Source organism: Telmatherina bonti (assembly GCF_933228915.1).
Source record: "Telmatherina bonti genome assembly, chromosome: 13".
NCBI lineage: Eukaryota > Metazoa > Chordata > Actinopteri > Atheriniformes > Telmatherinidae > Telmatherina > Telmatherina bonti.
Genome location: NC_136611.1, coordinates 22,997,224 through 23,019,467, shown reverse-complemented (window position 1 = coordinate 23,019,467; position 22,244 = coordinate 22,997,224). Strand labels below are relative to the sequence as shown.

The 22,244-nt window shown below is 39.6% G+C and overlaps 1 protein-coding gene across 1 annotated transcript in view; it reads right to left on the bottom strand.

Moving 5' to 3' along the window:
* slf1 (SMC5-SMC6 complex localization factor 1) overlaps window positions 1–22,244 on the bottom strand; it is a gene marked incomplete at its 5' end in the record, with an annotated part of 29,886 nt that extends 7,642 nt beyond the window's left edge. The window contains 16 exons of the mRNA XM_079251159.1: window positions 4,695–4,877; window positions 5,841–5,933; window positions 12,331–12,410; window positions 15,841–15,950; window positions 16,868–17,013; window positions 17,433–17,601; window positions 17,756–17,909; window positions 18,239–18,373; window positions 18,516–18,685; window positions 19,074–19,220; window positions 19,717–19,782; window positions 19,939–20,061; window positions 20,160–20,313; window positions 20,416–20,641; window positions 20,790–20,868; window positions 22,134–22,244. Coding sequence (XP_079107285.1) covers window positions 4,695–4,877; window positions 5,841–5,933; window positions 12,331–12,410; window positions 15,841–15,950; window positions 16,868–17,013; window positions 17,433–17,601; window positions 17,756–17,909; window positions 18,239–18,373; window positions 18,516–18,685; window positions 19,074–19,220; window positions 19,717–19,782; window positions 19,939–20,061; window positions 20,160–20,313; window positions 20,416–20,641; window positions 20,790–20,868; window positions 22,134–22,244 — 2,146 coding nt within the window. The remainder of the gene's footprint in view (window positions 1–4,694; window positions 4,878–5,840; window positions 5,934–12,330; window positions 12,411–15,840; window positions 15,951–16,867; window positions 17,014–17,432; window positions 17,602–17,755; window positions 17,910–18,238; window positions 18,374–18,515; window positions 18,686–19,073; window positions 19,221–19,716; window positions 19,783–19,938; window positions 20,062–20,159; window positions 20,314–20,415; window positions 20,642–20,789; window positions 20,869–22,133) is intronic.

Genomic DNA, 22,244 nt, shown 5'->3' with positions numbered 1-22,244 from the left:
ATTGTCACTGCAGGACTTGAGGTTCGGGAAATTATTTGTGCATGCATGCGCCAACGTATATAGCCAAGAACACTTCGGTTCGGAGTAAAAACAAGCCGAACACATAGACAAGGGGTCATGTAGGGCAGCCTTGGGCAATAGGAGGAGGAGGCGAACAGAGCAGAGTCAGCCTTGCCCTCAGCCATGGCATCCTTTTATTGCCAGCTTTATAAGCCTGGAGGGACTGAGGTAGTGGGGGGATTCTATCCATTCCACCCCTATACAATTCACCCCTAAAAATGCATGCATGCACACTTGCATACAGAGTACAGGCTTCCAAGCAGACAGGCTCACAATGGGGTGAGATCACCCCAACTGAAGGCTTTGTGTGTGTGCCAGTGCCAGTGTTGCCCTCTCTGTCCTACCAAAACCTCGGCGGTTTGGATCAGCCTGTCTGCTGGAAACAACTAGGACAACAGGGTGAGTGCTCAGATGAAAAATATAGTTTTAGGAAATGCAGCTGGTCCTCATAAGAATAAAAACAGAGGCGTATAATAAATAAGGAGACAGAGGAATGGAAATGCATCTGGCCTACTAGCCTGGTTTTCTATCAAGGGACAGTGCAGCAAGTCTACCTGGCCAAAATTTAAAAAGGCAGTCTGATGCATTGCTCGTAGAAACGCAGCCACAAGCACAAAAGTGTGGCTTGAGTTGAAAGCAGAAACTAGAGTGAACAACAACATAAACATAGTTTGGGTAACTAGCCCCCCGAAGCTACAACTTTCCACTTTTAAACTGCCTGGACTTAAACATCTAAAAAAAACAAAACAAAACAAAAACAAAAACAAAAAAAAGACAGGAAAGGGGTAAAAGGAAAAAAAAAAAAAAAAAAAAAAGCCTGGCCATATCGATGGTGTCCATGGCAACCAAATGGAGATCATGGAAAAGACCGTGAGAGAAAGTATAGCCTGGAGTCAAGAGGACCACCTCCTCACCAACTCCCTGCTGTAGCCTTCAGACAACCCGCCATCGAGGTGCGAGGAAATAGCAAACACACAGTAGAAAGCAGGCGAGAAAAAGAAGGATAATGTGTAAGCCTGCAGGTGCCTCAAACTAAGAGAATTCTCATTGCTGCTGTTCTGTTTGGTCGTTGCAACAAGACCTGGCCTAGACAGTAGGTCAGATGTCTGCGAAGCGTGCAAACACACACACACACACACACACACACACACACACAGCTGCTCTCTTTCTCCTTTCATTTTACAGATACAGATAGCTGCTTCATCTGACCTCTTTTAATTTGCTCTCTCCTGTTATTGAGCAAGGGAGGGGAAAAAAAAAAAGAAAAAGAGAGAGCGCTCTCTTGTTTCCTCTCCGGGACTAAACAATCCCAGTCTAATTTATTTTTTGAGGACAGAATATGTACATGTGTTAATGGGAAAGTCGAATCAAATTAACTATAATTAGTCAAACTGAGAAGTGTGCTGAGGCAGAGGTATGTTACATGGGAGACTTGTTCATCGTTGGCAAATCGCACTCCTCCCCACACTACCCAAAAATACACACAGACACACTTCCTCTGCCACCTGCTACCATACAGCCAGCAGCACCACCCTCTCCTGAGCTCTGACAACCATCAACCCTTCCGATCTCTGACTGCATGTGGTGTGCAACCACGCAGACACACAAGCTACTTCTGCTGTGACACATTTACACACCAACCTGCGAGAGAGTTTTGTAAGCGGACGACCCTGACTCTTCTAATCTTGTCAAGAAGACATTAACCGACATCTTATGAGGGGATGCTGTAATCTGTTTGGATGGAATCTGCAGGGCATGATTGCATGTGGATTATGAAGACAAGCAGTGAGGGCAGACAGAGAGACATGGTAAGAAACCTGATCTAAGTGCCTGCTGCTTCTTCTTCTTCTTCTTAAAGCCCTGTGAGAAAGTAATCAACAAAAATGATGATTGCAAATGAAATTTTGAACAGTCCAACATCAAACATGGAGGTGTACTCCAATAAGAAAATCTTTGAGTCGTCACAAGTCCTATCAAAACTGGATTTGAAACCTTCAGAAATGTGGATTTTCGAAGAAAAACCTAATGTTTCAGTCTGAAATACAAAATCAAGTGCCTCTAGATCCTACATTTCTCACAATGCCATCCATTTTCTATACCTTCTTATTCCAATGCAGGGTTGTAGGGGGCTGGAGTCCATCCCAGCAGCTATGAGAGGCAGGCTACACTCTGGACAGGTCATCAGTCCATTGCAGGATGGACACAGATAGACAAACAACCACTGTGAATCATGCTCCCACCCACTCGAGCTGGGCCTTAGAGGGCTGAAGGATGTACTAACCTAGTTAGACTACAACAATAACATAAATTGAACACAGTTTTCCCCTAAGCAGTGATTGTTCAAGGTTTTATGCTACATCATCTGTAAATAGTGCCAATATAAAACTGATTCTTGGTCTGATAAAAAACCTAGACGGCAAAAAAAGACTTAACATTTAAATGCCACCATGCAGGGTCACTGAATCTAAGCTGATGCCTGACAGTGTAGTGAAATTGTAAAGATTGATGAAACATTAGTTTGCCACAGATGGCAAAAAATCAGTAAGTCAATCATCATGTTATGTCTGATGCACATAAAAGCGCCTGTTTTCCTTTGTGTAAGCCAATGCAGCAACAGTGAAGAAATGTCCTGCTAGGGCAGCTCCAGAGCTACAGATCTGTGCTGTGGGCTTTCCATACACTTGCTCTGAAAGTTTTGAGTTGAGCCGTGCATATTTCTGGTCCTTAAACTGGGGTTTTAATGCAACTCAGCAGAACTAACTGTGGAGCCCACAGATGTATTACAGAGAAAAAAAAGCTGCAGATTATTATGAGAATCTGTTTAACTGCCCTTCAGGCTTTTCTCCAGACTGGTTTTCAGGCTGGTCTGGCATGAAAATTTCAGAGTTTAAAGCTTCTGTTTGTTTGTTCTCTAGTGAGCAGATATGCACAGACACAGAGGACAGCAACATCATCAATCCATTATTAGTTTTTTCACCTGTCTCATATGGTGGGTGATGCATTATTGTCTTTATCAAAAATGTTCATTAAAGGTACACCACTGCAGTGTACCCAGATGAAGGCTAATTCTGCATCCATCTTGTATCTCATCTCTTCTCTTTACTCAGTCCGATGTTGGATGTTTTATTTCTTGCTCAGTCACCTGCTGTCTGTCTTATCCTCCGTTCCTCTAAAAAGAAAAGTCCACTTGCATTTGTTTGCTGAATCAGTAATGGTGCACATTCAAAATGGAAAATGTTGAAATCCAGTTGCTTGTATGTGACACTGTGCCATAAAGCAAAACGCTGCTGTAACATGATGCCCAGGGCTGGAAATAAAAGATGAGAAGTGCAGACTCTCAGGCTTGGGATGCTGCAGGGCAATGACAGCTCCAGGGATGTGCATAATGAATGTCAGTGTGTCATGAAAAAAAGAGAGTTTCAAGGTTGCACAAAAACCAGATAACTTTACTATAACTCAAGTCGATCTGAAACATATTTGCGTAGAAATAAAAAACAGTTTTTTTATTTTTCTTTTTCTTTTCAGAAGCATCTGTCGAATTGCTGATGATCCATTTGCTGCTCATCTAACTGAATGTAGGACAGCGTACCATGCAGAAGGTAATGTGTGGAACATTGTTAACTGACAGTAACAACAAGCGGTTACTTTAACATGTAGGGTTGGCACTAGCCACCTGTGATCAAATTAAACAAGATGCACGAGAAACTTAGGTCTAAACAGCTTTTTTCTTTTTCATGCCATATTTGATCATGATGATTGATGTCACAAGCTCTATGACCCCATCTTGGGTCCAACCTGCACAGTTGAGAATCACTAAGTTAGATACAGTACAAAAGGCAATTTTTGGGTGGTATCTTCAAACTCCAACAAGCATTCCCATCACAAAACTCTTTGCACTGAGAGGCCCCTTAATTTGAAACTACTCCCTGCTAATACAGTTAAGGACAACCTTAAATCGGTTGTTACGCTTCAGTTTCGTTTGTTGGTGACATTCAGCAAAAAGCTTGGCTTAATTGCCAGAGAAGTCACACTGTAGTTAAACATTAGCTAATTGGCTAGTTTCTAGAGTTAGGTTCTCTAGGGACCTGGCCACATAAGTTAAATGTGTTTAAACACTGATTTTGCAATACTTTCAGCATAAAAACAAGTAACCATGACAACAATGTTAAAAGAAAATCTGGTCAATCACTAAAGTAAAACTGTTTTATAATACATCAAAATAAACAAATTCCAATATGCACTTAATGCCATTTCTGTTTTTTGAGGGGAGGGGGGTAAAGAGATCAAGACTCCATCTTGGTGCAAACATTTAAAGGCATCCATTTGCTGCAAACTTTTGCAATAAGAATTCATGAATGTAGATCTGTAGCCAATGTTTGAGTGCAGATTATTGGTTCAATGACTATCAATCACCACATACAGATCCAAGTCAGGTTAAATACAAAAATCGACACTGTTGTTCAATTAAGTCATCACTTTCAACATCAACATCACTTGCTAAAAGTTTAACACTGCTTAGCAACTATAAAGTGCACATTTGAAAAGTTACCGTTAAATATACCATATAATAAACACTTACCTAATACACTTTAGAGCACTGAGTTTCTGTGTGAATATCAGAGAAAGAGACCCACCTGCATGTTCCAGAAGCATTTTGGCAATATCCATGTGACCGTTTAGCAGGGCGTCATGCAGAGGACTCACCCCACCCACCTGGTTTGTGAGGGCAGGGGGGGGGTGGTGATGCAGCAAAGCTTTTACACACTCAGAACTGCCATGATTGCACGCTTCATGCAGCGGTGTCCAACCTGCATGGTCTACATGACAAGCAAATCACACACACAAAAATTGAAATATAAACAATCTTACAAATAACAAAAATAAATAAATCTAGTATTTTTTTTTAGGATTAGAGTGTATAAATAAGATTATGTCTAAAAACATTACCATGCAACACATTATAAACTTTTAAAAGCCATCATCATTGCTTCTTTTTTTCTAAAACACAAAGAGCATTAAAATGACTAAACTGAAGCTGCTAAAAACTAAAAACTCAGATTTTAATGTCTTGAATTGTATATTGTTTATGTATTAATGCCAACATTCTGTCATTTACACTGCAATTAGAGCTCTTTTTTACATGACCAAAATGGATGACAGACAAGTACCAAGGAATAACATGGGGGAAAAATATCAAATTCAATAAAAAGAACAATGTACATTTATTTTTGCTCAGAACAAAGGTCTCCGCTGCTCTTATCTCAGTTAAAATGGGCCTCATCTTTAGAAAAAAATTCCAAAGTGATGGCAGCAAGTGTTTCGTTTTCTACTCAGTCACATTTTTGTCATCAACCTCCACTGAAAAACCAATTTAAGCCGCTATTAAAGGGCAATGACAAAATCGGAGGAACCTTTTCTATTGTATATTTTCATAAAAGTAGGGCAAGTCAATAAATATGACTTAAATGTAGTAAAAAAAAAAAAAAAGAAAAGCTGCTGAAATATCAAAAGGTGTTCAATTCACTCCGCAAAGTGGCCGTAAATCTATAAATCAGAGACCCTAAACACACCCCATGCTTTCTAGACACACCCTTTACATTTTAACTAAAGGTTAACTCCAATGATGACGCACGCACTACCATTTCTTCTCTCCTTAGTTTTTTTTTTGCCAGTGTTATTATCCCTTTGAAACCCTTGAGCAAACAGCGGGAGTGCAGCGCGATGACGGTGAGGCAAGCAGAGGTTACAGAAAAAAAACGGGAAACGTGAGAAAGTCTTACCTTTAACATTGATGTCTGTGCCAGGAAGCGCCAGTATCTGAAGCACCGTTTCCATTTGGTTCCTCTTGCAAGCTCTGTGGAGGAGGGTCTCTCCTTCGACCAGGACACACACAACGGACAAACACACCCAAAAGAGAAAAGAGGCGGAAGAGAAGAGAGAAATCCCAAATTAGGGTGTGCCTTGTGTCTTTCCCATTGTCCCTGTCCATTTGATACACACACACCAATAAAATACCACTGACAGATCCCCAAACATATTAAATGAAAAAGAAATTATGAAAAAAAAAATCCTGACCTAAAAAAACACTACGACCCACCAATGAGGATGCGATTTAAGGAGAGTGATGAGAAAAGGGGGGGGGGGGGGGGGATCTTTCAACGGGAAAAGAGAGGAAAGAAAAAAAATTAGAGAGTTGGGTTAATTCGACTCGATCTTTTCATCTTTCAAAGAGATTTTATTCCCCCACTTGTGTCCCTGCCCTACAAAGTTAATATCGAAACAGTAAGTGAAGAAATGTAGTGGTGAGAAAGCATCCTTGCTTCTTGACCACTCATCCCATATTGTTACTTGAGAGTTATGGTAGGCAGGTCACGCACAAAGCCTCAGAAAGGATTCTTCACAGATCTTGGGTTCAAAAGCTCCGCTGGGCATTCCCAGTTCCACCACGTGATATTTAATCAGCAAACCAGTGAAAAAGAGGGTTAAAAAGGAAACTCAAAAGACACCATATACATTTCTAAACGCAACTTTCTTTTCCCCTTTTTTCACTCGTCTTCACTGTATTGCTCATTTTTTCTGACACAATATAAAATCGGGAATATATTAGCGGGCCAGAGCCCCCTCTTTTCATGTATGGCTGAACTTCAGAGGGAAGTTAAAGGCCAAGCATGAGTGGCTCTGTGCTTGCCAGCATAATACAGAACTGCAAAGCCTGTAATAAATGCTTTACTGGTTCTCCCCAGGACGCCACGCCTGTGCAGGGGCACCACTCCAGCACACAGAGCAAAGACTGGGGCAAAAGGGAAAATAAAAAGGTGGAGGAAAACAGAGGGGTAAAAGAGGAGAAGCAATGAAGGAGAAGCGTAAAAGGCTTTCCTGCATTTCAAAGCATGTGGATTAAATATCGAGACTGATGGATCCTATTCATTCTGAAAACTCCTCTCTTCCAGGAAGTATCTTTGAGGATGCAGAAGATGCATTAAATGCCACCCACAGGTAGTCAGGAGGTTAGGAGGGCTGGGGCTGAAAAGGGAAAGTTCTTTCTTTGGCATAGATGGAAGACACCAACACAGATTTTCAGTGCAAATTATATTCACTTTGTATATACTAATATTAAATTAAAACATACATTTATTTGTACCAAACTCAACCCCCCAAACAGCTGCAAACTTTCAGAATAGCATTAGATGGTCAGTAACAAAGACTTCAGAGGTGGGGGTTCAGGGGTGTGTGTCCCTACACTACCCCTTACTACACAACAAACCTTTAGAAACACTATATTTAGAATTTTTAGAGATGAAACACAAAGATCATAACTTCAGTGTCTTTAAACTCATTACCAAAATTGTCTCATCACATTAATGGATGCTAAAATCCCCCAAAAATGTCCCATTTATCTCAAAAACCAAGGTGACTGTAGAGCATCAAATGAAAAGGAATCAAAAGCACCCAAACTGAGGATGAAGCCAAGCCCAAACTACAGTCCCTAATGAGTATGCTGTACCGTGTGGCAAGTCAGTTTTCTTCATGTTCTGCTCTGCTCTGCCATTACCAGGCGCTAAAATGCTGATTAAACACCCATTCCACTGCACCCCATGTGTACACATCCTCACAAATGCCAGGGCCAATCCATGCACTGTTAAATCACTTTAATGGCTCCAATTTGGACACAACACTTCTATTATAGGGGTAATTGCATGCTCAGCATTTACAAGCACGGAAAGGATAAATCCGCCTGTCCTTTTCTATAAATCCCCTGTTTCACACTTTAATAGAAAAGTTAAATGTATGTGTTGCTCTTTATATCCCTCAGTCTGCTTGCTACACTCCTGTAAAGTGCCGCTTGGCCCACTGATTTCTGGACCAAAAAGCTGCTGGAAGCCTAGAAACAATGCCATTTGTCAGGAATGTGTTAGAAAAGTATTCTGTGGCCAGTTATTGGATATATTTAAAACTATTCAAGAACTTGTATTTAAGCTTACTCTAAAAGCAATGATAATTCCCCCAAGTCAAGATTACTGCAGCTTTCCCTGTGCCTAAAAATAATTTACTGGCCTTACTGTGAGCAACCATTGAAAATTCCACTTGTAAAGACCATAGGAAAACTCCATTTAATTTGTCGAAATTAACAGTAAGCAGCAACAGCACTTTTCTGTGGCTTTGTCCCTGCCAAGAGGCAGTGACAGAGGGAAACACAGACAAAGTCTAGAGAAGAAAGATTAAGTGTAGTTTGAATTTTTTCCTCATTTGCATGTTGCTTTAGATAAAAAAAAAGCATTGTCAAAATTATTAAATGCATTTTAAGGTCTGAAAAGACATGGCACAAAAAAAATCTTCACAACAAACCAATAAGTGGTTTAATGTATGGGAAAGAATGCTGCTAAAGGTCAGTGAACCTCACATACCATCATGAACAGTGAGTGCATTTTTCAAAATGATTAGAGCTACAGAGCTCTAGTGCCCCGCATGTCTAATTAGCATGAAAGAAAAATAATCTCCCAAAAAAAGAGAGAAGCTGTGCAGGTGTAAACAGTTTTTAAGCTTCTGTCTCAACAATGTCTACTAAATACACCATAACTCACTGTTAACATTACACTGAAGCTCTAACAAAGCTGTAAACAGGTAAATCTTGCACAACAGCAGTAAAGTCTTTATACTGAGCATCACTGAGTTGAGAGCTCCTGAAGACTGCACTCAGGTGAAAAAGATTTAGCCATATATCCTGTCTAATTTAAAGCCGTATCTACACTGAGGCACTCCTCTGTGTGTGTTGTGCATGCAGTAAAGTCATTTAAAAATGCTTACTCACTATTGCATCTCATCTTTCAACACCACAATACCAACTGCTAAGGTTCCAACATGGAGGCATTTAGTCATTTTTACTTTGAATGATATTTCTGCTCTTCTGCACACTTCTGCAAGTGTTTTAATCTTTTAATGCAGAACCATGCCGCTGCAGAACGTGATCTGACAGAGAACTCGGCAAGCTTTCCCGAAAAGATGCCACTCATGTTGCTTTAACATGTGTTTACATTGTTCAGTAATAACTGAATTTACCCTTATACTATCATAGATGCTGGCTTTAAAGTGTTAACTAATAAAAAAAAACAAACAAACAAACAAACAAAAAAAAAAAAACAGTTGTTCATCTCTTTTTATTAGCCTGGAAGATCGGTTTGACAACATGTCAATTTTCCATTTTTCTGTAGTGCATCTTAAATAAGCAACAGCCCAGAAAATAATGTAACATCTCCAAATCTTCTTGTTTTTACTTACTTACCCTTTTCTTTTTTTTTCTGTCATCTTTGAAAACATTTTAGAGTGCATGCAACAATTTCCACGACATGTTCTTTATCAAATTTTACATAGTCCCACTTTACATAGTACTGGGAAGCTGAATCCATGAGAAGTCTGGGTATAAATTTACTTGCAGATTTGTGACAATTGTTGTTAAAGAACATTCTCCCTCTGGGGAAGACATGAGGAAACGGGATTTGATTCCGTTTTTAGATTTTGGATCTTGCATTGAAACTATCAAAATGGCGATCCTGCCAAGATTATTGTGCTTCTTTCAGTCAGCAGTTTCAGGAGTGGGACAAACTGATTTCTCTGTACATTTGGCAGAGGTGCTAACCAAGAATCAAATACCAGAGTTTACAATTGGCCAAAACTAATAGCAGGCTGGCGCTACCATGTTTTGAAAGATTATTACATTACAGCTCAAGTGGTGTAATCCAGAATTCAGTGCCACATGGGGGGAGCTTGAAGGGGCTATATAGCATGGGAGTTCCCAGTTCAAAGAGCAATAGGGGATAATGTATTGAAAAGATTAATGGAGCTGGGAAATCTTGGATTTATTTACCACTTAAAAGCTGGAACAAGGTCATGACTCAAAATCCTTTACATGAGGCTATAAATGTTTTGAGATGAAGTGCTTTTGATTCAGATTTCTTACCTAGAAATGGAGATGCGAGGCTTAAAGGGTGGGCAACTTAGTGAATATCAGAATATTACACATTTTTGAGTAAATTGTTAGTAAACAACTTTTAAAATCTAAAAACACAATGTGGTTTGAAAAATGAGGATTTCTATATTTTTTTACAGCTCCGTCATACTGAGAAAATTTTGGATGGGACTAAACAAGATCACTGGGATAAAAACTTGTTCAAAGCTTTTACAAGTGCATTTGATTCAGGATCAATGAAAAAAAAAAAAACACATTGAAACTCTATAGGGGTCTGCAACAAATGAAAGGTAACTCATTCCATGTAAAACATAAATTGGAAATCGAGGGAAATTTGTAATACCTGTAAAAGCTCAGGAACACCATGTGAGATATAGTGGTAAATGTCAAACACAATGGAGCTCCAGTTCATCTGTATGTTGGAGGCCATGTGGATCCCTCGACGCAAATCACTTTTATATCTTTTGGTCTTGTTCAATATTTTTCTTTTTTTGGCAGGAGGTATAAAAAAAAAAATACTGAAATAAATATTCCAGATGGACATTCCATTTGAGTTTACTTCTGTGTACCTAGGAACTCTCCCAGCAGCAAAAATCACCTATAATGGCAAATATTTATTTCAGATCCCAAGTGGAACGAATAATATTTGCTGTAAGTTTACAACAGAATGCATCTACGTATAAAAAGATGGGAAAGATAGTTACAAAGATGTGGCCATCCTTTTTTTTTTTATTCCCCTGTTTTGGGAGTAGTTTTTTTTTATTTTATTTAAAAGCATACAGGCACATCACCAATGTTCTTGTTCAAATGAGTTTAAATCTTGCTTAGTTTTTTGGTGGGTTTATATTTATACACGATGGTAGAGGGATAAACCATTCATCTCTGTAGTGTTGAAGAATAGCAAATACATTCAGTTGTGGATATCGATTATCACATTGATGAAATTGATAGAAGGCTATTTGTATGATCTTGTGAGTTATGGAAAACTGCAATAAAAAGGAATTTCAAAAACAAAGTTGTTTTCACAACTTACTGGATATTAACAATATAATTTCCCAAACATGTTGCCATAATGATATTCAGTTAGAATAAACTAAAAGCACATTTTTCCCCACTGTCAAGCATTCCTGAGAAAAATGCGTGTCGGCTTTGAATGATTCTGCATGACTATTGAAGATAAAGGTTTGTCTCAGGGACGACATTAAATGCAAACTGATTTTAAACAATGACACTCAGCAGTTCTCAATGGATAATCTACATATAGTATATTTGGGCTCATTAAAATTTATATCTGTGCTGAATCTCAAGAAGAAAACGCAGAACTGGAAAAAGAGATGTTGCTCCCAAATCCCTCAACCCCTCTCAGCTACTGTGACAAAGTTACAGAGGTTCCACAAGGCAAGACAGATGCTATAAAGCAAAGATGTGCAGAATACAAGAAAGCAAGCTTACATATGTGGGTGAAAGAGTCTGTAAGAAAAAAATAAGGGGGAAAAAAAAGGGGGGGATGAGAGGGCGAGAGGGGAGGATGCTGTGCCAATGGTTCATCAAAAATTAATGCCAAGTGTATCGGTATAGAGATCACGTAGAAGAAAAACAACACATGCCAACAGCCTTGAGTCTCCTGCCACAGCCCTCCCTCTAGCGCCTCTCCTTTACCCTCCACCCCTCTTTTACACCAGCACAGGGCCTTTCTGATCAGGTGGAGGGGGGAGATATGAGCTCTGACACTTTCGAGAGTTCACACGGAGTTTAGTGCCTATAACCGAGGAGGGAAGTTCCATCAGTGTAGCCGCCATATATTTGCAGCTCAACCATAATCGCTGCATTTAATAACCCTAAAATAGAGATCCAAGGCACACTTTGTCTACTAACCTGTGTTGTTTTCTTTGGGAAAGCTACTATATTTGTTGATGCCACTTATTTTATTTTATTTTTTTTAAAAAAAGGAAAGTGAAGTTAGACATGTGGAAAACTAAACGTGCTGAGTTTCATTTCTCAAAGAAGAAATGGACGAAAACGACACAGATGTGGTTACATGGTTGAAAGATGAACAGCAGCCCCGCTTGCGTGGTCAAGTTGCTATTACAGCTGACTGGATGGAAGCAAGCTCTGATGCAAATCAATCACTCTTTCTACATTATGTGCTCTTCATTAAACTGAAAGTGATGACAGAGCTATCATGTCCCTTTTTAATGATGACCTACTGTAGTGCATGAGTCCATTAAAAGTCTGCACCTTGCAAATGTGAAGCTACACTGTCAAGCAGTGGTGTGTGTGTGTGTGTGTGTGTGTATGTGGAATACCTGCAGCGTTGACTCTGTTCAAGCCTCTAGGGGTGTTGTCTTTCTCTGGGCTTGTCTCTTTCACCGAGGAGTTCTGAGATCTGTTAAGAGACAACGGAACAAGTTCAGAAGGTTTATGCGGACATAAACGGCATTAACCAATCTCTTTAAATTCAAAAGTCGTCACCTTTTAATAAGCTAAACAGGCTTCGTGTTTCAGTGGCTGACTACTGCAGCATGACAGCAAGAAGACCCAGTGGTACAGAAAGTGGAACCAGGATCACTGTACTGTAAAATGTGCCATTAGCAGATTAATCCCTCTTGGCGGTGTATCATCTTATATGAAATCTGACAATATCTGTCAAACCCCCACTGTGTTGGCCGCACATATTTCACACATCCGATCCTCTATTCCTGTCTCCAAAGCACTTTTCCTCCCACTTAGCGCCTCAAACGCAGAGACGAAGAATTCGATGTGAGCAAGCACATAAGGAGGAATAACTAGTAAAAGAAAGTGAAGCCTCTTCAAAGTGGTGGCGTGCTAATAGCTGTGGGCTGTCACTAGTCCTGCGTGTGGGTATGGAGGATGTGCCTGCATGAAGCCTGACAGGTGTCTTGTGTGTATACGTCTGTGCACATGCGCATGCGTTACATTGAAGTGGAGTGCCATCCGTATTACAGGGAAGAGGCTTGTTCCCTGGTAATTGGGTTGTTCAGAAGCCAGGAAGGAGCTCCCAGCACTGAGGAGGAAACACACATCCTGTCACGTTGCTTGTTATTAGCAAGGACAAGGCTGAGAAGAGATGAGACAAGCTCTGTGTGTATGTGTGTGCGAGAAAGACTACATAATACTGTCTATGATGAGGTTGTACCGTTTCTCATTTCAAACCACTTCACCAAAGTGTCCCCTGTCCACACAGGCTGGCAGCAGTGGCAGCTGGCTGTACTGTACTTGGCTTGTATAAACCTCGGCCCTTTCTTCACTTACACTCTACTTCGGTAGGCCAGCATGCTGTCAGTAGCACAGCTATCAATTCTGGGCCTGGAGCACAGTTTGCCCTTGGAGGCAGACTCTGAAGAAACTTGTGAGCAATAATTAAAGTAATGCACATCCCGTGCCATAGGAAAGGAAAGCTATGCATGGCAGCAAATCTTCCCCTGCTGCCTTTATCTGCCTCCCCTGTAAAAGCGCAAGCAGATCCTGTCCAAGTCTTTGTAGGTTTTTCTTAGTTTGTTTTTGGCACGAGAGAAGCACAATTTTGGATTTTTGTCAACATTTCCAATTCATTTTGGCTGATTGCTCCTATTTACATATATATATTTGTTCCATCTAATTGCAGAATACATTAGTCTTTTTTGTGTGCAAGAACAAAAGAATGAAAGAACACATCTTAGACTTCCATATAAAACATGCCGTTTATATTAGACATATTTTGAATCAAAGGTTTTAACAATATTGAATTTTAGCTAATATCTGATGAGCCTACATTTCCTTTTAGAGACTTTGTTACAATCTAAAACCCATGACATGCTGATATCATCACGGATCCTTACTTGAACTATATACAGACCGTTTCAAAATAGATAATGACGATTTAAAGTGCTTTTAAAAAGATAGCATCTATAAAGCAATGCACACGGTCAGGATCAGGAAAACCTTGGTTTAATTACTGCTTTCCCTTCTGCTAACTGTATTCAGCCTCACGCAGCCAGCCAGCAAGTCAAACGGTCATCTAAACAGTCGGTCAATCAGCCGCCCTGTCAGCTCGATACTGCTTGGACATGTGCCCCGATGCCAGCCTGTTCACTGGAGCGGAAGAAACACATTTGCCGTCCCTCGTAAATAACCACAACAGACTCATTCTACACACAGGCAGAAAAATAAACAACTAAAAAAAAAAAAAAAAATAAAGAGTCTAATACATTCTAATAACTTAAAATGAAAGATAAAGGTCATGATTTCATGTAACATTTCTGGCAGCTCTTTACAAATTCATTGCCAAACGACTTGCAAGGATTGTTCCTTAGTTCTGAAAGCAATGCGACACAAACATCTCTAGACTGAAACCACTATCTAAAATTTCTAAAAGTTGTTTCATGTATTTGATATCAAGCATTCTAACCAAACTTAGAACTTATTTTCACACTGGATGTTGAAATGTCTTTACAAAGCCATTAAGGCGTTCTCAAAACCAGAACCCACCGTCAGACGAAGACGTGCGTCAGACTCAGAAGTGCTTTAACATAAGATGTGTTAATTGATTAAGAGCGGCAAGTTTTCTTAAGTTATAAATAATATCACAAATTCCACCATGAAAATGAGGAAAAGGGATTTCCTTTCGGTTTCTGTCACAGATTCATCACAGTTTCTGTCATTTTGTTTCCATTCTTTCTTTTAAGGTCAACTGATTTTACATGCCCTTTGGCATTTCTTTATCTCATCCGTGCAGACTGAATTCCTTGTTTTCATCAGCTCTGTTCACGTCTATGTCAAAATATACTAAAGTGTTAGAAGTGCGTAGAAAGTAATAACACAGCAGTGATGGAAGGAAGCGGGGATATGGTCAGTGCATGAACCAGTAGCCTTCACATGAACCTGCTCCCTGGTGACTCCTGCTCTTCTCCAGGCCAACTACCTGCTGGTGAAGGAGCAGATGTCTGATATGGGGTAGAGAGAATGCGTGTGTGTGTGTGTATATGTGATTGCATTAAGAGGGATTTAGTATGCGTGGGTAGATCAAGAGAAGTGGGGAAGAAGGGGCGAGTGAGGGCTGAGAACTGGTGGTCGTAAGGGAAGACAAAAAGGTCTGAAGGGATATTCTCATCTACGTGTTGGCTCCCTGTCCAAATCAGACTCAGTAGTCCATGTGTGTGTTTGTGAGTGTGAGGAGTGGCTTAACCTCCCTATGCACCCCTCCTGTCAGCCAGCACACACTGATAGGATCAGACCTGGGCATGACCCATCACATGCCAACTCCTCATGCTCCGTCTGACCTCTACTTGTCTGTCTCCAGATTTCCTTCCAATTCCCCCTTCCCATTCATGCATCTCTGCTCCTCACCTCCACTCACTCCTCCTCTCTCCAGGTGTTCCTTTGTTCCTCTTCTCATCTGATCTCTACGTTTTTACCTGTTTTGCCTCATACTGTGCTGTCTATCCATAGCTATGTGGGTGGAAACTTGAAAAAGTATGCATACACCACTACGGGGTTCAAAAGTTCTTTGTTACTTTAGATGCGCACAAGCCAGCAAAGACAGGACAAAAGCAAAGACTGAAACAACTGGAGATGCAAGCAGACCTTACATAGAGTCAGCAGATTTAACGCGCTTGCTTAAACATGAGCATTTTGTTTAAGACGTGTGCTGTGAACACTGCAGTGAAATTAGAAAGCAACATCTACTCAGCTGGAGTCTCGCTTGACCCTCCACCTCTGCATGTATGTCCCATCATGTTCTGCTTCAGACTCGTGAGAATGTACAATGGAAAATAACAGTTATATAGATCATACATAAACAGCTGTGGTTAACTGACCTGCAGCTGGTCCTATCCTTACTGCCGCTGTGTGAGGGGGGTCCAGTACTGTGGTAGGCAGCACTGGGACTCTGAGCTAAACTTCCCAAAGCAGGCAGGTAAGAGAGCACCTGTCAGAAGTCAAACAGACATAAAAGAGGTTAGACAGTGCTTTTTACATATCAAGTGGGTGTAGGTTTCCCCAAGGAACGGAGGAGGCAGACAAACCAATGCAGAGTGAGAGCCAGATGTTCTATTGCAGCATTATATAATGGTCAGACCGCATCGGTAATGTTTCTCTCTGTTGCACAGAACTGTAACACGATCTAAATCTCTTTACAAACTGTATCATTGCCTGATGCAGAACAGCTGTACTTTTTACAGTAACTCAAAAGCATAGCAGGAAAAGGGAAGAAACTAATTAAAACTAGTGTATGCACCAAGATAATGGCAAAAAGAGCATTGGTGTAGTTATAATATACCACAACTTAGTGATCTTTAATTACTTTGAAATTGCTATTAAGTTTTAGTTTAAAATGAAAAGGCATTAAACTATGACAAACATTTTCAGGTAAAAGATTTCCATGTAATACAATAGTGATAAGGTAAATAATATATGAACACTAGTGCCCTGGGTTAAGAGAGACAATGGTTTGACATTTTGAGTCAACAGCATTGGCTGATACAGAATCAATTATACAAACATGTAGTATTGTAAGTGTAGACACTAGAGAATGCTTTTTTTTTATTATTTCTCTTGAACATTTATTTAATGTATGTTATTTTTTTAATTTAAAATGTAAACCAAGTGTGACATCGATCTCTTTCATAAAAAAAAATATGTAAAGATAATAATTATATTATAATAATTATATTCACAGTATCAGCAGATTTGTATTAATTAATGATGTTAATAAATTAATGTTACGGAACAAAACAATAAAAACTCAATAATAACAGCATTACTTGTATCACTGATCTACCACAGAACTGAGCCACCAAAATCTCTAACTTAACAAAAGGAAACCAGCACAGAATAAACACATACAATTTTCTTTAGGGACAGAGGCTCGTCTCCCACAATAAATCCATTTCCACAGCACAGATTCCTGAATATGGCATCTGCCATCACCAGCTTCAGTCTGGTAGAGCGGATTCTGGACACCAGTTCTACCAAAACAGCTGGAGATAAATCTGATGGCAAAAACAAAAAGGACAAAACACAACTAAGTATCCAGTTGGAAGTAATATATCTTTTAAAATACAGGCATTCAGAAAAGCTAGTTAAAAGATTATTGGTGTGTTTATAAATGAAAATCCAAAAATTTACATAAATGTTACAATTAAGACTGCTTCAGGTATATTCAGCAGGTTTTCTTTTTTTTTTTCTCTTATGCTCTGTTGCTGTCTTGGAAAACACAATTAGAGAAAATCAAATGGATAACATACCAGTTATGAATCTAAGAACAACTATTCAATTAAAGGAAATAGAAGCTAATTTATAAAGAACATTTTATACATCATGCAACCCAATGTGCTGCGCTTACTGTGAAGAACTGAAAACACTCCCACTTCAACATGTTTGTTGCCATTGTGCAATTTTAAGTACATACCCTGGCTTGTAACAGCAATGTGCTCCGATAAGTCTTTGAGGCCTTTTTCAACCAGGCTCTGGTTTAGTCTAAAATGCTTCTGACACCAGAACTCCACCAACACGGACAGTAGGTCCAGCAGAGTGTCCGACAAATGTAGCTTCTGTTCCTCTTCCCCCTCAGCATAGTCCTTCAATGAGGTTAAATAGAATTATACATTGGATATAGCCTGCTCTGACAGTAATTACCAGTAAAAAAAACAAACATTTTGGGCCACGATAAATCCAAAATTTGGAAAAAAAATTGAATATATCACAGCTCATCTAGTAAAATAAAGCTCTCACCTTCATGGCAGCTTGTAGCAAGAGCTGTGTTAGTTGTTTCAAAGCATGGGACAGTAACGTGGAGCGCTCCCACACAGTCCAGAAGGTTCCATACATCAACGAGCCGGATGTTAATGTGGTCGAGACCCGTGTCCCCTGGAGTAGCATAAAGTCACTGACAGAGGAGATGATAGAAGTGGAGTTTTTTTTAATGTTCTTATTGTCATAATGCAGGACAAATAATGCAGGACAAAGTGAATATTTGAAGGCTTCAGTTCTGCAGATGTTTACACCTCTTACACAAATACACCTCATTCAGTTAATGGGTCATTGTACAGAACTTGACAACCAGCTGTTGGATCCATTTGATTTGAATCAGGCGTTTTAGAGCAGGGAAACAACTAGAACCTTGGACGTAATGAATACACTTCAATATTTGCAAGATACAGTAAAAACAAAAAAAAAATCTGCCCCATTTCCTGCAGAATTTTCTAAAATTATTACCTGCTGGTGACAGAGTGAAGCTCCCCCTGAAAGAGCTTGAGGCAAAGTCCAAGGATGTAACAATAAAAATGTATCAATGTTGGCAAAGCAGGTCCAGGGAGTGGGTGACATGCGGCGTCAATAGACAGGCAGTAGCTTGAGGATCACAAAGAATAGACACAGATAACTGTGAAAAATAAAGTGGCTGCTTGTTTAAAATAATTAACATTGTGTTTTTTATATTTATACACATACAATAAATAAGTATTTAAGAAAGCTCATGTGACATCAAATATACCTGATGGCTGTCTCTAGAAAAGGCCACATGCCCATTTTACAGTGAGGACACTGCAACACTTGAGTGTAATACTTTTTCACTGTGCAGGGAGCCAGCCAAGGTGGGTTGGTAATGAGCAGGTTATCCATAACAAGCTGGAAATGCCTCAGGAAGAGGGTCGTGGCATTACCCTATGACAGAACGCACACAGAACAACCGGGGGTCAGTTGGAGCTAATTGTAAGCTTTAGTAGAGCTGTACCATTTTGATTTTTTTTTTTTTTTTTTTTTTTTTTTTTTTTTTTTTTTAGTTTGAAGACCAGAGCTGAAATTGGATCAATCATGTAACTTTTTTTTTTTTTTTTTTTTATAATGAAAAGTTAGCTGGTTCCAGATATTAGGGTAAATTACTACCTTAAGAAAAAGGGTTTAGGGAGGAACTTACAGACAGTTTGAAACAACAAAAATAAGTTATCTATATGGATTAGAAACCGCTGTGGAACCAGGTATTCTTTAGTAAACCCCTCAGGCTAACGCAGAAGCAAGAGGAACTTCTGCAGTCGAGTAATTCTGGTCCTACCTGCTGAGCATAATCTAGGAGAGAGACTAGGTGTGTGGCTGGTGGCAGCAAGCCCGGGTACACTCCACTTCTGATTGACTCCAGGGCTTCAATGAAGAGGCCGGAGTCTATCATACTACTGACATTGCTGAAGTTTGATGCTGTTGCCTGGAGTAATAACAGAACAACGGTCAAATCCAAGAGGTATGTAGAAAAGAGAAAGGAACATAGCATTCAAAGAGAGTGATGGCAGTGAGGGCAGAAGGGTAATGGAAATAAGTAGGGAATGGACATCCAAAGTTTCTGGCGGTCATTTCTGACTGTTGCTTATTGGCAAATACCATATGGACTCAAAGTACCAAATGGAAATACAAGAGCACTTGTAATAGCAATCTGACAGACATCCACTTGGGTAAGGTCTGGACAAGACAGTGCAGAGTACTGTTAATAGGTCTGCCAATCAAAGCTCTCAGATCAGCCAAGAGCGGTGGTTAAACCAGTGACCTGGTTTTGATGCGGCCTTGCTCCTAATGTCACTTCTCATTGAAATGTATGACATAAAGGAAATTGAATGACCTGATCTTCTTGATGAAATACATAGTTATCTTGTAGATATATGTATAGCAGTGATCATGGCTGGGGGTTGATAACTATGCACGTCTACCTGTGATGGGGGACGATAAGGGTCATGGTAACCCAGAAATTCAAGGAAGTACAGTCTTGGTCGACCCTACAGGAGAAGAGCACGTTAACTATGTGGAGAACAAAGCAGACAACCAAGATCAATCAAGTCAGCAGAATGCAGACCAACAAAGTGTTTATCAAATGTTATCCAAAAAGCTAATGCGTCTGCGCTTCACTGCAGCAGGCTCTCACAGCTACACACCTCCTTCTTGGTAACATAGCTCTTGAGCTCGGCCTCCAAATTAGAGAAGTTGTAAAGAAAACAGTCTTTCGTCTCTGCCAGATGATCATCCATTATGTTGAAATTTAAATCCACGCAGTTGCTCTGTCAAGGAAAAATGGCAGACAATTCCACCACTTTAAACATTTTCATACCAATGCCAATTTATGACTTTATCTTTTACACAACCTCGACTGACTTACCCCAAAGAGGTGCTGCACAATGTAGCTCACAGGGTAGCAAGGTGCATTTGGGGATTTTGAGTTTTCTGTAACAGGTTTCGCCATGACGTGAGTGATGGAGGTGTAAGACGGGGGAGTACAGTTGTATACTTCTGCCCTGCCTGCTTTTAACAACCTATTAAAAAACAATATATATATTGATATATTATTATTCCATATTTTATTTCTTTCATTTGTGGATGTTTGGTGAGATAAAACTTATAAAATGATTTCTCACCGTCTGAACATGGCTCTTCTAGTGGGCTCTTGAACCATAAGGAGTACTTTCCAGTCTTGGAAAGCCCCTCTAATTCTCCCATTGACCACCTTCTCCCTCCACTGTCTGACAGGGTAAAAGGCAGCTGAGGATCTTGTAACAATTGCCACTTCATAAGGATTCTCTGCAAGCCAGGAACCATTCTTAACACTGTCTAACACATAGTCAGGAGTCACAACCCACTTTCCTGGCAAAAAGGAAGGCAGAGATACAAAAGAACAGTGTTAATGATAAGATATAAAAAAAAAAAGACTTAATGTCAAATATGTAAAATGTCAAATGAGATATTTTTAAAAATATCTGTCATAATAAAGATGAGAATGATAATGACATACCTGCAGCACAAGCTGCCAAAAACTTCTCGCTGGGCAAAACCTGGGGAATTATTAAGTGGGTGCTGGCACACTTATATGCCTATAATGTAAGCATTGTATTAGTTTAGTTACATGTAGAAATGGTGCAGATGACACAATTAAGTTAATACAGTTCAAAGTTCAATACAAGTATTTTTCAAATTCATTTAATGATTGCTAGTCATTGTAGAACTATGTAGGAATACGGACGGGAATTAAGGACTTTGAGGGAAGTTGGAATTGATTTAAACCCCATAGTCAAAACTAGAGTATTTTCAAATTAATTTAAATAGATTAATTTAACTTAGAATTATTTCAGACCTGGAAAACCAATCATTTAAGATCACTCACATGAATGACACGGGTGCCATTAAAGGGGTGCTATTATGGTATTTCGAGTTTTCTGAGCTTTCTACAGTGTTATAGTGTTGAATCCTCATCAGACATGTGAACGGCACTGTTTTTTATTACCTAAACGCGAGTTTGAGTTTGAGTTCCAGCACTCTCTCCGTTCGGTTTCCATGGCGACAAAACACGCGTCGTTTTAGAGAGTTTTTTCTACTTGGAAATCCTTGTGACGTCCCGGGGGATAAGGTTCTGTGATTGGTTACCTTCTACTGGTTAACAAAGGCATGTACAAATACATCAGGCGGGGCTGGAAAACGTCGGATAAAGTTATTTCGACCGATGGCTGGTGAGTTTATCAAAAAGAGATATCCTGCTGCATTCATTGCTGTGGGTTGCTGTTTTCCACTTTGTTTTCAGGGTCTGATTCAGGTTCCAACATGTAGGGCTGTATGCTATGTGTTGACATTGTAGTTTGCTTTTTTTTTTTTTATTGAGTTTATATATAATCCTTCTGTTTATGATACGTTACAATGATGGCGAAAGCAGGTGCCGTGCGCGCTCCCGATTTAGTGCAAAGGTGGGAGGCGGGGCTTAATGCGGAAGAGTCTTAATCCACTCGTTTTACCCACAGGCTGATCTGACAGCCTACGGAGAGGGTCGGTCTGAAGTAAATAAAGCGATTTGTGACAATAACTCGATCAATCCTAGCCCTTCTGGGCTCAGAAATAAAAATAAATTAGCCTGAAATGCACATAATAGTTCCACTTTAACCAGTTTTAATACATTTTTATTTGCAAAGGTTAGAGTGTAAACAGTTTAATTCTTTACATCTCAAATACATCTCAAACATAATTTTATGCGTATGAAAAAAATAATCTTTAAAAAAAAAAAAAAAAAAACAGTTTAACAATAATTATTGCCATTTTGTCTCTGATATACCTGCCGTTTTTCCAAATGTTTTGAGGTATCTTTACTTACTGAGCCTCCAAGATATTTTCCACCCAGCTGCTGGATTCCCTGAACCAAAACCCTCTTCATATCTCGAGTTTTTATTCCAGAGATTTGGAAAACAGGCTTGCAGCTTTCCAT